At 57.1% G+C, this 16,657-nt stretch overlaps 1 protein-coding gene across 1 annotated transcript in view; it reads right to left on the bottom strand.

Moving 5' to 3' along the window:
- The window catches only part of FSTL4 (follistatin like 4), a 393,797-nt gene that overhangs the window by 101,929 nt on the left and 275,211 nt on the right, over window positions 1-16,657 (bottom strand). Inside the window, exon 6 of the mRNA XM_036089132.2 lies at window positions 13,759-13,882. Within this exon, the coding sequence (XP_035945025.2) occupies window positions 13,759-13,882 (124 nt within the window). The remainder of the gene's footprint in view (window positions 1-13,758; window positions 13,883-16,657) is intronic.

The raw sequence follows: 16,657 nt of genomic DNA, 5'->3' as shown, positions 1-16,657 counted from the left end.
AAAGCGAGGGTGCTTCTCATGGGCTGACCTTTCTGGGCCAGGAGGCTGGGGGGTGGGGGTAGGTGGGGGTGGACCAGCAGTGTCCCCCTTGTCTGGATACACCCCCTTCTCTAACCACCAAGGCCCTGCCTAATTTGAGGTGCCACCGGGTCCTGGTGAGGCACGTGCTGGGGACCACAAGTGGCTAGAGTTACGTGAGTGGCACTCTTGCTTAGTTGGGGCTCTAAAGCCCGATGCCCGGGTCCAGATCCTGGCCTGCAGCTTGCCAGCTCGGAGATGCAGGCAAGTTACTCTGGCGCTTGGTGCCTTTGGGCCTTTTTTACAAAAAGGGGCTAATGATAGTTCATCCGTCATCGAGTGTTGTAAGGATTAATGAGCTCACTTAGAACAGTACTATGGCACGTGGTCAGGACTCAGTAAGTATCGGCTATTAATGCTGTTACTACCCAAGACTAATTCTGTGGCTTTGGAAGCAAGCTCTGCCACACGTCGTGGGCCCTGTGATGCTCTGCTTTCACGCCCTGGTGCCTCTGCATCGCGTGGCGGGTATCCCGCCCACACGTCACGGCGGGGCATCCCTCTTGTGAGGCCTGAACTGCTTCCTCAGTAAGCAACTTGCAGACAAGGTGACAGGGCCAGGCCTGTCATGGTCACCTCTGTGCTCCCAGGGTCCAGCCCAGCACTCGCCCGGAGTGGGCACCAGGTAGGAATGACTACGTGAGAGCCAACATTCGCCTGTTGCTTCAGTTTGGGGCATTTCCTTAAACTTCTGTTTACTAAGAGCTTCCTCATCTGTTGGTTTTGTGACTTCGAACACCATGGTTGTCACATCTGAAAGCTTCCTGCAGTAAACTAAGCCCTGGTGTTGACCCATCTGACGCTTGCTGGGCTATCCCGGTTCACTCTGGAAGGTTCACGATACAGAGACTGCGGGGGCAGCTGCCTGCCGGGCCACCCACCCTGGATGTGCCCGTGCACCTGAGCATCCCTGTCTGAATGTGAGGAACAGGGGCTGGGGTCCAGGAGGCCATCCCTGGACATTCGGTGAGACTGAGGCCTGGGCCAAGGCCCTTGTGGCTCTGCCATCACAAGGACCACATTGCTCTCCTGGGAGGAAGGCCACTGCCTGCCCCCTGGGTGGCCTGGTAGACATTCTGTTTGCAGACATTACAAGCCTCTGCTCTTCAAAGGGCCAGGCTTGGTGCAGCCAGTTTAATTCAACGCAGGCCTTTCAAAGTTGAGCTGCCCAGGCTCTGGGCTTGTGAATATTTCATCTGCCCAGCTGCCCAGACAGGGCTGCCCACGGAGGGGCTGGGGCCTGCCTTCTGGAGGCCAGAGATCCTGGGTCTGGGTCTGTGCCCTTCATCCCAACCAAGACCAGTACCCTCTCCTGACTTCAAAGGGAAACAGGCACTTGAGTGCGGAGGCTCGGGCGAGGTTCATGTGGTTAGATGACCCCCCTCCTTCCTCCCATATGCATTTAACCCTGGGTTCCTGCTCCTCTCCAAAACCACCACTGCCCAGGGCCATTCATCAGCAGCACATCCAGCTGCTGTGAGTGTTCCTTCCTCCTGTCTCTGCTTCCCTTTCTCAAGGGCTGCTTTCGAACTCCAACCAGGAGGGGCCTGGCAAGCGGGGAGGCAGGGAGGCTGGGAGGCTGCTGGGAGTCTGGGCATGACTAATCCAAAGTGGACAATCAGGCTCTGGATGAGGGAGCGCTGACTCCAGGGGACTGGGAGGCCTGCTCAGCCCACACCTTCATCGTTAACCTAGAAAATGCAAGAAACACATCCAAAGTGGATGCACACCGACATGCCCCTCCAATGAGGCGCTGCGGACGACCGCTTCTCCATTCACCAGAAGCTGCCACTGCTGTGAAGGCCACACCACCGGCATTGGATGGTCTCCCTGAGTCTCCTCCTGGCTGGGAACGTGTATGCACATCCTGGACCGGCAGCCAGGGGACGGAGGTGCTCCGCCGTGGCGGGGCTGGGAGGCTGAGGTCCCACGACACGTGAACAGAACTCTGACCCGTGTGGGGCACAATCAGAACGTCCATGGGGCAGACTTTGCAGTTAGGTTCGGGCGTACTGGGTGCCTCCAAGACTCCTGTCAGGCGGAACCCCTACCTACCTCCCTTGCAGTCAGCCTCCCTGCTGCGGAACATTCCCGTTTTCTATTTCTTTCACCTGAGCTCCATCAGGAAGCGCTAGCCCCAACGCCCACCGTTCCGCCGGCCACTGATTCTGTACGCGCCCCACACCCACATCCTCGGTCCTCGGGGTTCCTGGGAGGACAGCTGCAGGTGCATCAAGGCATGGCAGGATGCTCGATCCAGCCCACATCTCCCTGCTTCCCCCCGGGGTGGGGGGTCGTGGCCCAGGAGGCATGACGACCATGACGACACCAGCTCCACTTGTCCCCTCAGCATCTCCAGGTGTCAGGGGTTCGCTTGGGAACTTTCCTGATGCCCTTGCTTGACCTCTGGTTCTTTTGGGCCCAGCTCTCAATTCACTCCCATTTGTCACGTCTGAGCTGGCCATGGGTGGCCGCCGCGGACTGCTCCATCCCCCACTGTGCCCTGTGCCCTATGCGCTGAGTGCCGGCGACCCCCGGGGGGTGGGACCCCTGGGGGGCAGGACCTCCCCCCCACCCCATGAGGCTGGTGCCTGGAGCTTCCTGCCGGTGCCTCTCCGGCCGTCAGCCTTCAGCGGCGGGTCAGCAGGGTTCCCCGAGCGAGGGGTGCTCTGAACACGCGTGAAAGGCACCGTGCGACTCCTGCTTCCCAGCTGTCCTCTCCCTGACTTTGAACCCGCAGTCCGGCGCCAGCACACTTCTCAGCACAGTTGCACAGAGGCGGACTTTCGAAGCCGGGACCGACACGAGGGCTGGACGGGGCCGAGAAGAGGAGTCTCTGGAAGCGCATTTACTCCTGGCAGCTGAGAAGGGTTGGATATCTGATGGGGTCCGTGTTCAAGAGGAAAACAGCCCTCCGCGGGGGACTTGATCACTTGGGAAGCACGGGGACGCCTGTTCGACGTGACGGGGGGCGTCTCCCGGGTGAGCGGAAGCTCCCCGGTCCTGGGCACGCCTGCTATGGTCGTCTGAAAGGGGCGTGGGGGCGTGTGTCCGAGACGCCTGCGGCGCATGGGTGTGGCCGCGGGAACCGGACAGAGGATGCAGGCACGGGCGTGCCCTCTGCGGCCACTGAGGGGAAGGCCGTCACACAGGGCTCGGCCTCACCGACCCCACACTGTGCCTGCCCTACCCCGCAGTCGCAGATCTCGGCGGTCTTGCTGGAACCGGGTCTCTAGGGGAGGAAATGGAGACTCCAAAGGGTCCTGCTTAGAGCAGGACGTGTAATCAGTGCCCTGGAGTCCGCAGGACTCCGTCTCCCTGGGCCTCAGCTTCCTTACCTTCAGGACTCGGGATGAGGAGGGAGGCCTGCCAGGGGCCTGGAACAGCAGCGGGCATGTGGCCAGCCCTCAGCTCAGGAGTGGCTCTCTCTGGAGGGCCCGAGAGCTTTCGGGAAGACAAGAGCGCCCAGAGTAGCTGCTCAAAAGAGCCACCGCCAGCTTGTACCACCCCTTCTGCAGGGGACAGAGTCCTCTGGGCCCCATTTCCACTCCCACCTGGATGTGATTTGCAATCCCGACAAGCGTACAAACAGTTGTTGCGCCCGAAGCACCTATCTGAAGACCAAACGCCCGTGCCACCTGGAGGGGGATGGCTCTCCAAGGGCTCTGCTTGCGGGCTGCTGGGGGCAGCTCACACACCAGCCTCCTTCCCACGTTCCCAGGGCAGATGGCACACGCGCGTGGAGTGGGACGGGGGGCGGACAGTGCCGGAGGGGCTGGAACGCCGGCCGAAGCCCGACACGGGAAACCGCTGCTGAGTGAAGAGTGATAGTGGGCCACTGTGTGGGGGGTGGTCCTCAGCCCGGCCTCCGCCTCAGCCCCCAGGCAGGAGAAGCCTCGGGATTCACTGGAGAGTCTTTCACAGACCAGAACAAAACTGATTTTCCTTCACAGGCCTCTGCTGAGTCCAGCCCATGTTCAACAAACTAGTTACGCATATTTACTTGTCCCAGTACCAACCTGGACCCCACGGGTCCAAGGATGGCAGCAGCCCTCCTAAGCAGAGGCCAAAGTCTGCGGGCCCCAGCATCCTACCAGATCCTGGGGGAGCTAAAACAGAGCTCAGGGCTTCGAGAAGAGCGTCGTCAGTAGGCTTGCCTCCTACCCAGGATCGGAATGTGTGCTCTTCCCTCCTGGGGGAGTTAAAACAGAGCTCAGGGCTTGGAGAAGAGCGTCGTCAGTAGGCTTGCCTCCTACCCAGGATCGGAATGTGTGCTCTTCCCTCCTGGGGGAGCTAAAACAGAGCTCAGGGCTTGGAGAAGAGCGTCGTCACTAGGCTTGCCTCCTACCCAGGATCGGAACGTGCGCTCTTCCCTCGGTGGGCAACACCTCCCACGGTCCCAGTTTACTGCAAAGAACATTTAAATCCCAGTCCTCCTGTTGGCCTTGCGCCTCCTTACAGTGTCCAACCTGGGAGCCTCTGGGAGGCATCTGGTGAGGGCTTGTCAGACGCTGGCATTATAAGGGGATGTAAGGGTGGCTTTGAACTATCAGGGGGAAGGCTGGCTTTTGGGGAGAAACAAGTTCCATCAGGAGAGCAGGGAGTGGAAAGGAGACGGGTGGGGGCCGTCCAGGCTGAGGGGGTGACTGCAGAGTACACGGCAGCTCTCTGCCAACCCGGCGATCCCGTAAACCCAAGGCCACTGTGGAGCTGACCAGGGGTGGGGAGTAGGATGACCTCCAGCCCTGGCTCACTGTTCTTCATTCTCAACGCTACAACTACTCTAAACCTTTCTCTTTATTACCAGTAAAAAAAAAAAAAAAATCCATTATGGTCCTAAATTCTTTGAACAAATGTTTATCAAGCACCTACTATAAACCAGGCTGAACACCCACCTTCTGGAAAGCTCCAGGTTTTTCTCTCTCTCAGGCTCCTGCCTTGCTCCCCAGCTGGACCAAAGTGCCCCAGGCAACAGCCACCTGGCTCTCTCAGAGGCAGCCCATCCTCTCCGCCCCTCTGTTCTGCCTCCTGGGTTGGGCTGTCCTGACCCTTCTGCTGCAATCTTCGTTCAGCCCCTCTTGGTCCTGTGGCCTCGGCCCCTGTTTCAACTGTCTGCCATCTTCCTGGCCCTCAGCCCCCGGCCCGCAGGGAGAGCCTGGGAGGGGCTGGGTCCTGGGCCGGGGCGTCTGGGGCCGGAGGCTTGCTGAGTAACAGGCACGATAAGGTGAGGACCAGCGAGCCAGTGGGTGCTGCTGAGGCAGGGGACCCCCGGGATGGGTCACTGCCGTGGTCTGAGGTCTCTAGCCAGCCCTTCACGTGCCACCCAAGGGCCTGCCTCAGGCAGCAGCAATAGTGTGAGTGTCCACTGACCTACCCTCCTGTCCCAGGAGAAAACCCCTCTGTCTCTCGGTCCTGCCTGTCCCCAGGGCCTAGCTCTCCAGCTGTGTCCTGCCAGGAGCCACCCTGGTGCTGGGGCTTGTGAGTACTCCCAGGCCCCAGTGTGGCCCCCGGGCTGCTCCCCGACTCCAGTTACCACGCCCGCGTGAGTAGAGCCCTGTGGCACCCCTCCGCTCCCCAGCACAACCCATGAGCCGGGCCTGCAAGGTGGTGGTGCTGAGAGGGTCTAGCGGGGCACCACCACAGAGCCTGAAAACAGGGGGCTGGAGGGAAGGGGAGGACAGAGGCAGAGGACAAGTGATCTGTGTTCCGAGCATACGGCCTTGGCGAGGGCTCTCCTCTCAGAAACACACCAGTGGGCCTTCTCCACACCTCAGAAAACTGAGGGTCCCCCAGTGCTCGAGGACTTACACCTGCCACCCGGGCCACCCCCTGGCAGGCCCAGGAGGCAGCAGGCTGGGGTGCACCCCTGCGTTGTGGGCTCTTGCCTGGAGCCGGGGAAGTGGCCCCAGCATCTGAGGGGCCCCTCTGAGCTCTGGGCTTTGGGCGGCTCGGCCATTCACATCCTAAGGCTCCTCAACCCTCCAGTGCCAGGGAGCGAGCTTGGAAATCGGTGATGTGACCTTCAGTGTTTAATTGCATGTTGAAGTCCTTTGAAGTCCTCACAAAAGCTTTGCAGAAACAGAGATTTACGAGGACAATATGGTGCTATCCTGGTAAGAAGCTGACATTTAAATCGTTCTCATTTTATATCTTTGGAATGAAATTCTTTGTTTCCTCTGCAGCCATTTCTGAGTATTTACTAACATTCAGAGAGCTCTCTGTACCATGCAAAATCTCAAGTTTCTCTGTAGCGCATAATGTCAGGAGGGGCTCTGTGACAGGAGACCAGAGCCTGATCTGCAGACCTGCTGGGAATTCTTACCCGGGGACACGGAGGAACAAGGTATCCAGCCATCCTGCCCCTGCCTCTCCCTCCAAGCAGAGGATTTAAAAAAAAAAAAAAAATCACCAAAACATCATATTTTAATGAGTTTTCTTTGCAATTTGTATATAATAGATTTTCAATAACAACCTGTAATTAGTTCATTTTCTACTATTCAATTGCTCTGCACTGAGGCCATTGACAGCTTCCAGCTGGGATCTTTAAAAATGGAAAGTGCTTGAAGACTCAGCTCCAGACAGGGCTGGAAACTGCAGGCCGACAGTGCAGCTGGTCGGAGCAAACCGCTGAGGATGGAGATGGGCAAGAGGCAGAAGTGGCCACAGCACACAGCAGGACAGCCCCACCCCAGAGCCCTGTATGCGCACAGGGGTACCCATTCCAGCAGCCCTGCTCCCCAGTGGGGAGGCGCTCACTGAACACCATCCCCAGCCCAGGGCTGCCAATGGCTTTTCCAGCTCAGCTGGGGCGGAGGGAGGGTGAGCATGCCCTCAGCTGCCTTCGTGTCCTCAGAGAAGAGAGGCCTGGAAGGACAGAGCTCAGGCAGTGGGGAGGCTCCTTACGCGGTGGCCCTGCTTGCTGTTCTGTCCTGACCATCATCCGTGGAGCCTGGAAGGGGACAGGGGCTCTCTGCCCAGGGGACTTGCCTGGGCTGGCCGCCTGCAGACTCCCAAAAGGCTGGGCGTGGGCTAGGAAAGGCCTGCGTGGATCCAAGCGAGGTGGGCTTGCTCCCTCCCAGCCCTGCCCCGGCAGCCCTCCCCCTCCTGGCAGCCTCCTCAGGCACCCCCAGCCCTGTGCCCCTTCGGGACTGCACACTGCGCCCACCTGTCTCACCTTCGCCTCTCTCCTCACTCTCTGCCTGGTCATCTCCAACGTGATCAGGCCTCAGCTCAATACTTCCTTCCTGACCTCTCAGTGGAAAGCAGGTCCCCCTGCCAGCCCTGCACCCAGCTCCTCCTTCGTTTATTTGCTTGTCTGTCTGGCATCGTGCAAGCTCCCTGTGGCCTGCCGGACAGTGCGTTCGGTGCCTGTTTCCTGACTAATGTTTTCCTCCTCCTACCGTTCTCAGTCTCTGTTTCTGAACCTCTCCTCACGTGTGGTCCTCCTGCCCCGGCCAGGCGCCTCTGGAATGTTCTGCTCCACTGGCCTGCTCCTTAAATGGACACCGCTCTCTGCAGCCCCCATGCCTGAGTGGAGAGGAGGCCTGCACGCGCGCCCAGATGCTGGCTCTCCTCTCCAGCTCACACCAGTTTCAGGGCGAACATGCCCCGTCTTCCCACAGCGATCCAGTCCTGATGCTGCTTCCTTTCATAGTTCTGGCACTGACCTGAGTCAGGGAGCTGGGGTCTCTGTGCTCCGTGGTTGTGCTCACGAGGCCTGCCCTCCTATTCTGCCAGGGCCCAGCTTCGGGGCAGGGGTGGAGGGGGTCCTCGAGGGGCCAGGCTCTCCAGGTTTCAGGAGGGCATGCTGTGTCTTCCTCTGTGGGTGTCGCCTTTGCCATCGTGAGGTGGCCTCAGGTGGGAGGGAGGTGGCCCCGGGGGCCCATGTGCTGGCTGGGTGTGTTTCAGCTTCCCGGCTACACTCCGAGGAAGTACAACCCCACATTTCATGCTAATGAATTACTTCCCAAGGTGCAGGGACTTGCACAGAGATGACAAAGCCACCATCCTAGTGGGACGGCAGCAGCCGGAGGGCCTGCGCCGGGTCCTCTCCCAGCCAGGGTCCGACAGGGGGTGGGGGTGGGCATGGGCCGTGGGCTGCTGCGGGTCTGCGGGGCCGCACTGAGCCGGAGCGCTTACCGTCACACACAGCTGTCAGAGGTAGACGTAATTAAGCAGCGGGCCGGGAGCCTAACAGCCTAAATAGACCACTTATCCTGAGGAGGGCTGAATGGCCAACTAGTGGCCCTGGGAGCAGGATGGGAGCTTTATGCGGCAAGCCACTTTTGTCTTCATTAAGGAAGCATTAGGCCCATGTGGGCATTGGGGCTCACCTCACACCCGGGTCACTCCTCCAGGTGATCAGGGAAGTCTGGCTGCAGGGGAAGTCACCGGGGTGCCCTCGCTGGCCTGGGTCAACCTGGTTGGTGCTCCCCCACCAGGGGTCCTGGCCGTGGGACCCCAACAGGTGCTTCCTCTGCTCCCCACTGGAGATGGGCAAAAGACCCTCTGGGACCTTTGGTGACAGTCACGTTGTGTTTGGACCCCTCTGCTTGCCCCGTGTATTTCTCCTTATACTTCCTCCCCTCCCTGGACGAACACGTGCCAAGGGTTTCCTGGGTGTCAGACCCCATTCTGGGCATGAACACATGGTAACCAGACAGCCTCTGGCGTGGTGGGGCCTATGCACTCGTTTGGGGCAGGATAACAATGACAGGGCACAGGCTGACGGGGCTGGGGGTTGGGGGGACACACATGAAAAAACCTTCGAGTCTGTCACTCACGTACCTGGTTCATGATTACTTAGCACTTCCCATATGCAAGGTATCATTCTAAGGGCCTTACGTGTATTATCTCCTTTAATCCCGAGTACGCCCCTGTGGTGGTGATTATGCCATTTTACAGATGAGGAACTTGAAGCTCAGCTTGAGCTCTGGTGAAGAACTGTCTAAGGTCACACAGCTAGTAAGTGGCAGAGCGAGGATTTGAACCGGTCTGACACTTAACCAGCAGGCCACAGCCTTCTTAATTGTGTAGAGGTGATATGTGTGGGGCTCTGCGGAAGGAAGAGAAATCAAGGAAGGCTCCCTAGAGGAGGAGACCATTGAGCGGGGACTTGAAATTTAGGGAAACCCACTGTGGGGACAGTGAGAGTCTCCTTACTGGAGAGTGCTGATCAGTTGTAAAGTGTGTTTAAATGCATACGAGGTTTCTGGAATCAGGCATTTGGGTTCAATCATGGCTCTGCTACCCGCGGGCTGTGTGCCTGTGGGGTGGCTACTTAAGCGCCCTGAATTCCTCTCTCTTCGTCTGTAAAATTGGGTCATAGTGCTCAGGGCTGACACGTGATGAATGTTAGGTATCGTTTTATAAAGACTTGATAGTAACAGCCCACTATTAACTCAAGTCCTAGTAACAGGCAACATGATTCAGGTGGCACCCCGACTTTGGCTTTGGGGGCACATGGCAAGGTCCCATGAAAGCCTATTTGGAGGCCCTCTCTCTATGCCTGAGGTGAGGAGAAAGCACCCTCACCTCTGCCCTTGGGAGTGGTGGTGAGACTCCCAGCACCTCCTGTCTTCCGATTTCCACTTCCTCCCTTGTCTGCTCCAGTTTAAGTGTCGTGTACCCCTGAGTAAATGAGGGACCAAGGGCAGTGAATCAGATCTTTGGATTTGCAAGTCCTCTGTGAGGCAACCCGTCTCTCCCTTTGGGGTTAAGGGTGCCACGCCACCAATGGTCTTGGCCTCCACCAGCACCGAGACCCGAGCACAGGGATCACTGGCTCTCCAAACTCAAGAACGAAAGCGATCAAGTTTTTGATAGTCCCCATGCTCTCTGAAATTTTGCTACTCCCTACTGAACACTCAGGAACCAAATGGAGGAGGATAAAGCAGCGTCCTCGCCATCTGAACCGAGTCTGAGCTCACCTCACACAGCTAAGGAGCCGGACAGATGGCGTGTCGTTTAGGTTTAGCACCGTGCTCGGCACAGGGTGCCTTGAGGACCGCCTGAGACGGCGGGTCTGGCGTGGTGTGTGGCCTGTGCGGGCATTCCTCGTTCCAGGGGGTAAGGACATGGAAGGTGAGGTGCACCTTCCTGCCATGTTGCAGCGGTGACGGCAGAAAAACAGCTATAAATTCGCCAGCGGACTGTTTCAGCTGGTTCACAGGGTTGCCCTGGATACAGAGGTATTGCCATCATCAGACGAAACCACTGTTTCCTTCCCGTCGGCCCGGAGCGGAGGGAGGGTGTCCCGGTCCCGCACAGGCAGCTCCCCGCGGCTCTCGGCCACAGGCTCTCCCCACGGACACGATGCATGTGTGATCCCGGCGCATGAACGCGGGAAGCCCTTCAGCCTGCACAGCTCACTGCTCCAACCCTTCCTTCCCATCCAACACACCGCTCTCACAGGATTAATTAAAAGGACAAGTATCTTTCTCAAAAGCAGAAGAAACTTGTAATGAATTTAAAGGGAGAGAAAAATCCTCTTTCAAGAAACATGTTTTCCCCATGATCCCAACCCAAACATTCAGAAAAGTGCAACCACATGCATTATTGAAAAGCTTTTTAAACGAGCAACTTTTAGGTTAGTTTATTGTGATGGATGGATGGGGCCGGTGCACATCTTGCTTGCCAGGGACCCTGGAGCCTGGGCCTCTGCCTCCCAGCAAGGAGTGGGGTCCTGTGTCCGGCGGGTAGGGAGAGTGGAGGGCATGTGCCCTCAGTTCCGAGATCAGCCCGTGATCTGGAATGCCAAAAGCCACTCGAAGAGAATGTTTAGGTGATAGATGGAGGCCCCCCCCTTCTATGTCGCTCCTGTCCGTGCACAGAGATGGGTGATCAGGAGACTTAGCTCCATCGGACAGTCAGACAGAACTGACTCCCACGGCTGAGGGATTTGTCCTCTGCAGCCCTCCCTGGGGCGGGGTCACCTGTTCCGCAGAGATAGGAGGAGGGGGCAGCCCCGCCATGAACCAGTTCAGCCGAGCACGGTGGCCACCAGCTCGGGGTCCCTGGCAATGCCCTCAGCCAGCTGCAGACAATGGGAAACACTGGCCCAGCCTGAGCTAAGCTAGCTGCATGAGAAGACATGATTTAGGACACCCCCTTCCCCTGACACCAAAAACTTAATACAACCCGCTTTGCACGGAAAAGTCCTCCAAACCCATCTTCAAGAGAGTGACCGAGTGTTGCCAGGAGTCACCCCACAGACCCTGTCCTGTCCTGCCTGAAACCCAAGGACACTGGCAAAAAAGCAAATACAATTTCAGAGTCTCCACCTTTGCCAGCCCATCAGCTCCAGGTTTTAAAATTAAATCAAAAATGTTGTTGCCAAAATGTGTGAGATTATTACTTTCTGAGTTTTAGTGAGATTTCTGTAATGTCCATTGATGTCTGGGTAATAAGTTGTACCTATATGTCTCATTTCAATGACCTATTTAACATTCACTGAACCATAAAGCCATTCCCAGAGCTGCGGGGATTCAGTGTAGAGTTCCCATGACTTTGAAAAACCATTGACGCCACATGCTCTGTGTGGCTGCCCGTCAGGCCTTTATGGCTGGGTTTAACTCATTTTGTGGCTTCCGTAATGGCTGTGAGTTTACATTTTATTGCATATCTATTTTTTTGGGTTGGGCTGTGATGAATGGTTTGGCTGCCTGGTTCAAAACAAGTCCAAGGGGACAGCAGAATCTAATTTGCTTTAAAAAATGATGATTATAAAGCTTTTCAAATAATAATCCAGGAATGAAGGAACCAGACACTACATGGCTCTGTATGGCCGGAGGCGAGGTGATGACTTCCCTCCCTTTCCACAGGTAGCTCATGTTTATAATGACCTTCATTAGGGGGCCCAGGGAGGCCTTCTTTTTCATCTCGGGCAACCAGGACGCTTGCATTTCCTGGAGAGTAAAGCCAATAGTTTGCTGCTTGGCCCTGACTGATTCCCAGGAACAGAACTCATGGGGCAGAGGCTTCTGTGGTGCTGGGAACCAGGACGGAGCTGAGCAGCGCCGTGCTCCGCTTAGTGATGTCATCGTGGGACATCTAAGTCCTGATGCCTGGTGCAGCCTCCAAGTCCTTGACGTCCAGCCTTGGCCCCTGGCTCTGAAAATGTGCTGACTTTTTCTTTCCGAGCATCTTTTGCAGAGGGGCCAGACACCAGAAAGCATCGCTGGGAATGTCTCAGAGCTGTCCCCCAGGACACTGGTTGCTGCTCTCCCTGTCATCTGTCCTGACCTCTTCTCTTCCCTGGTTCCTGTTCTCTGGGATTAGAATCATCAGGGGGTCTCTGGAGAAGGTGGAGAGAATATTACAGGAGGTTGCGCTGAGGACGGGAGGGAGGGTCTTGCCCAGTGATGGGCAGGTCAATGCTTAACAACTGGCTCCCCAGAGAAACAAAAGCCCCCCCACTTTTGTAGCATTTGTGTGGTATAAATTTCTGTGGTATAAATACTCCCGGCATGGCTGGTGTAAAGCTAGCAATTGTTTAACTGCAAAATTCCTGAAAATCTAGTTGGCTCTTATGAGCTGGGTCTAGGGAGCGGCTGATACCACCACACATTCTAAAATTTAGAGATTTATTTCAAGGCATAAATTACTCTATCCACAAAGCGGACACCCCCCACAGCAGGTGAAGCCTACCAGTCATTCACACCTCATTATGAACTAGTATACGTCAATGTGAGTGTCAGGAGCAGGCAGGGAGGGGGGTGACGGGGAACCGCAGCTGGTCACAGGATATCAAGCAGAGCCCTGTAATTGGGGTTAGAGGGATGCTGTGAACTGGAAAGACACCCCCGCGTCAAGCTCGCGGACACCACCCACAGGGGACAGCCACACTCCCTTCTCTGCTCATGTCAGGGGAGTACCTCCACCATCTACCACAAGAGCCCTTCCTGCCAGCCAATCATGAGGCCTCCCTCCCAGGCCTGGTGAACGTTCGCAGTGACGGCACCGAAGGGGTGTCAACGCGGAGCAGGAATACTTTTCTGGAAAGCGGAACTCCAGGTAGAGGCTGGGGTTGGGGGAGAGGATGCTGTGGTTCGGAGTCCTCAGTGCACTTACTCCCCACATCCCCGGGCCTGCTGTTAGGAGCAGGGAGCTTGCAGGCGGCGTCCGAAGGTGCCTCACGCAGGATGCACATATCACCTGCTTTGAGCAGAGGTGGAATGTTCTCTGACATAAAGGGGCTTCCTCTCTTTGCGACCACCCCTCTCATCTCAAGTTCGGGCCTGGCAGCACCCTCCCCTCTCCTCACTGCTGAACTACATACATGAGGTCTCTGCTGAAGCTCCCTACTCCTGCCTGGCCAAGCCTCCAGAACCCTCCTGCAGGATTTGCTTTTGGTGTGGCCGGGTGGCAGCCTGGAAAAACCCTAAAAGCCCCTCCCTCCAGGCGCAGTCATAGACCACCCCCCAGGGTGTGTAGCAGTCCCCCCCCCCCCCCAGACACACTTACATCACAGTCCTGGGCTTCTCCAACAACACCAAGAAGACCCTTTCTCCAAAAAGAGAAGCAAGCCCTCCCTCTTCCCACCCATGCTCGTCTACCTTGTTCTTAAAGCTCAGGCTTGTTGCAAAACAAATTCCACTGCTTTCGCGTATAAAAGAAACCAGTGCTGGCGACCACCCGGGACAGGCCCCAGAGCCGGAGCCCGCCCTGGCGCTGACTTACGGAAGGCTGTGTAGAGCTCGTGGAGTGTCAAGAAGCCGTCACTGTTGGAGTCATCAAATCGGAGGAGGTCGCCGGGCGAGCACCCCAGGAAGTCCTCCTCCAGGTCCTGCTCCTTCAGCACGTGCTGCGGGTGAGGAAAGGGATGAGGCCAGAGCAGGCAGTAAGGGCAGGGCTCTGGGCCTGGCTGGAAGATGGCTCGGGCCAAGAGGGGCTGGGGTCGCCCCCCTGAGGGTGGGGTGAGGGCTCCCGTGGTAGCTCCGTGGGCCATGGGGAGCACCCCATGCTCTCTGGTTTCCTCTCGCCTGAGCCTCTCCTTCTAGAGATGAGGCTCAGAGAGGGCAGGGACTTTCCCGAGGTCACACAGGGGTTGGGGCAGAGTCAGGATGAGCGTTCAGGTGTGTTTTCTCCCCATTGGGGCGGGTGGACCCCAGACACTCTTGGTTGGGCACGATCCTTGAAGAGCCTGGTCTACCCCTTCATGCCGCAGATGGGGAAACAGAAAAGAAAAGGAACCTGATCAGACAAACGTCTGATCCCATGGCTCCCAGCTGTGTAGGGCGGGAGGGTCACTGCTGCATCGGTGCACGCCTGCCCAGCTCCCCAGCCAGCCCTTCCCAGCCACAGGGCAGCACCGGGGAGCCACAGAACCCCTTCCCCCTGAGAGGAGCAGCTGCCTCGCTACTGACTGGGGCTGAGCTCCCCGCCTCTGCCTACCCCGTTCTGCCAGGGGCACAAGCGTCTGCCCGGGGGATTCTGGCATGGGGCTCTGGATGCGCCCTGGTGAACTTTTCTCTGGATGTGGCCTCCCCAGCATGACCAGCCACATGCCAAAAGGAGACTGTGTGTGGAAATTCCAGGCACCCCTCGCTCAGCTGGAGCCAGAGGCTGGGGTGTCTGGGACTAAAGTCTTGCAAGGAAAATGCTCAGAATAAAATCTTAGAAGAAAGAAAACTTTTTCATTTTATTTTGGGGGGCCAGGGGGACAGAGACATTTTCTCTTTATTTAACAGTCTCAGCTTGGCCTGCTATACTAAAGGCAATTTAATGTGATGACATTAAAAAAAATGACCCCTCACCCAGCAAGTAAGTGTTCAATAAAAGGGAGATCAACCATAATGCTGGATAATCAATCTTGTAAAGATGGAAATTTCCCCTTGTCTATTTCTGCATTGGAAATTGATTAACTTTTCATAGGACCGACATGTTTTTCCCTGACGCCTTTGATTCAGTGTCAGGGAAAGGCCCCCTTTAGCTGGGCTCCGCTTGGCAGGTTTATGAAATGGACTTTAAATACATTAAATTTTGAAGAGGAGATCATAGCCCAATTACCATGCTTGTTAATGGCTTCAGGTGCCTCTGGGCACATCCCCGCCAGGTCAGAGCAACAAGCCCACGAAGGGTCTGTTTACCTGTCAGCCACCTGGGAGCCCCGTGGGGCTGGGGCGGCAAGAGCCCGCAGGTGCTTCTAAGACAAGCCAAAGCCACCTGTGTCCGGTGCTCCCTGCACGGCATCTAGTGCGGGGCCTGCCAGATGGTTCTTCTTTCAGGTAACTGTAACTGACGGGGCCTGGGCTTTTCCCAGGGTGGCGTGGGTCATCTGTGGGTGGCTGGCCCTGCTCCTTGGGGTCTTCGCCATAGCTGGGAGCCAAGTACGCCTGCAGGTGGTGGCATGGTGGCTGCCAGGGCTGGGATGTTGTGTGCCTGGGAGGCTGTGGGCAGCAGGCCTCCTGCGAGGCAGGCTCTGGATGGGCTGGCACGTGTTGCCCACGTGTGGACGAGCAGAGCAAGGTCTGCAAGTGCCTGAGGATATGCGGTTCCCCGCGCACACTCTGCAAGCAGACTCTGGGCTGGCTGGAGTAGAGGGCCTTGAGAGGGGGACCCTGCGTGGCCAAGCCTCCAGGTGACTGCTCGGTACTCAGGTCTTGTGGGCACTTTCTGGCATCACAGACCTTGGGAGGATAGGGTGGAGCCTTCTGGTGGGAGCCATTCTCCCCCAGGGAGACCCCTGTGCGGTGAGGAGAGCGGGTGCCCGTGTATCAGCCCGCCTGCGTCTCATCTGAGCGCCATCACGTTCTTGGCAGTGAACACAACTCGGGCAAGTTGCTTGCTTTCTTAGAGCTTTGGTTTCCTCATCTAAAAGTATCTGTGAAGTGAATAATGGTAGCACCTCCTACAGTGGAGGATGGCTGAAAGGGTTAAGGGGGAAATAATAACAAAGATAATGACGGTGGCATTGACCCTGAGTACTCCCACCTACTGAGAGTGTGCCACGTCCCAGGCACCATGCAGAACACCTCACGTGCCTTAGCTCCTTTCACCCGCCCGCTGACCCTGGGGCGGTCACAGACGAGAAATAGGAGCAGCGAGGTGAGGTGGTCTCCCGACACCCACTAGCTAGTAAACACCGGAGGCGAGGCTGGAACTCAGGAAGCCTGACCAGAAAGTCTGTGTTCTTAGAGACTACACTACACGGTAAGGGACTCTTCTGTTTCCTGTGTCATAAGTAAAGGGCCTTGCTTAGTGCCACGCACACCGAGGATGCTCAGTAAATGCTAGGGCACTCCCCAGCCCCGTCCTTCCTACTGACCTGGCCACAGCTTTTCTAAGGTCACTGTGCTATGGGAAGGATTTCTTTAAAGTGGCATCAAAGGTGGGGACTCATCCATAGTATCTATCCTTTGGGTGGGCACTCTGCGGACTCTGAGGAAAAGCTGTCCCCACCCCACTAGCCAACTTGGGGAGGCTGACCTCACCCCGGCACCTGCCTGGTGTGGCTCCAGGCCATAAGAGGGAGACCAGCAGAGTGGGACAGGAATGCAGGTCTTTCTGTCCTACCTGGCCTGCCTGTCTGCTGGCATCCTAGAGGCCCTCCCGAAAGCCAGTCACTGCCCCAGCACCA

The sequence above is a fragment of the Halichoerus grypus genome, chromosome 2 (assembly GCF_964656455.1).
Source record: "Halichoerus grypus chromosome 2, mHalGry1.hap1.1, whole genome shotgun sequence".
Lineage (NCBI taxonomy): Eukaryota > Metazoa > Chordata > Mammalia > Carnivora > Phocidae > Halichoerus > Halichoerus grypus.
This window is presented reverse-complemented; position numbering and strand designations above follow the sequence as displayed.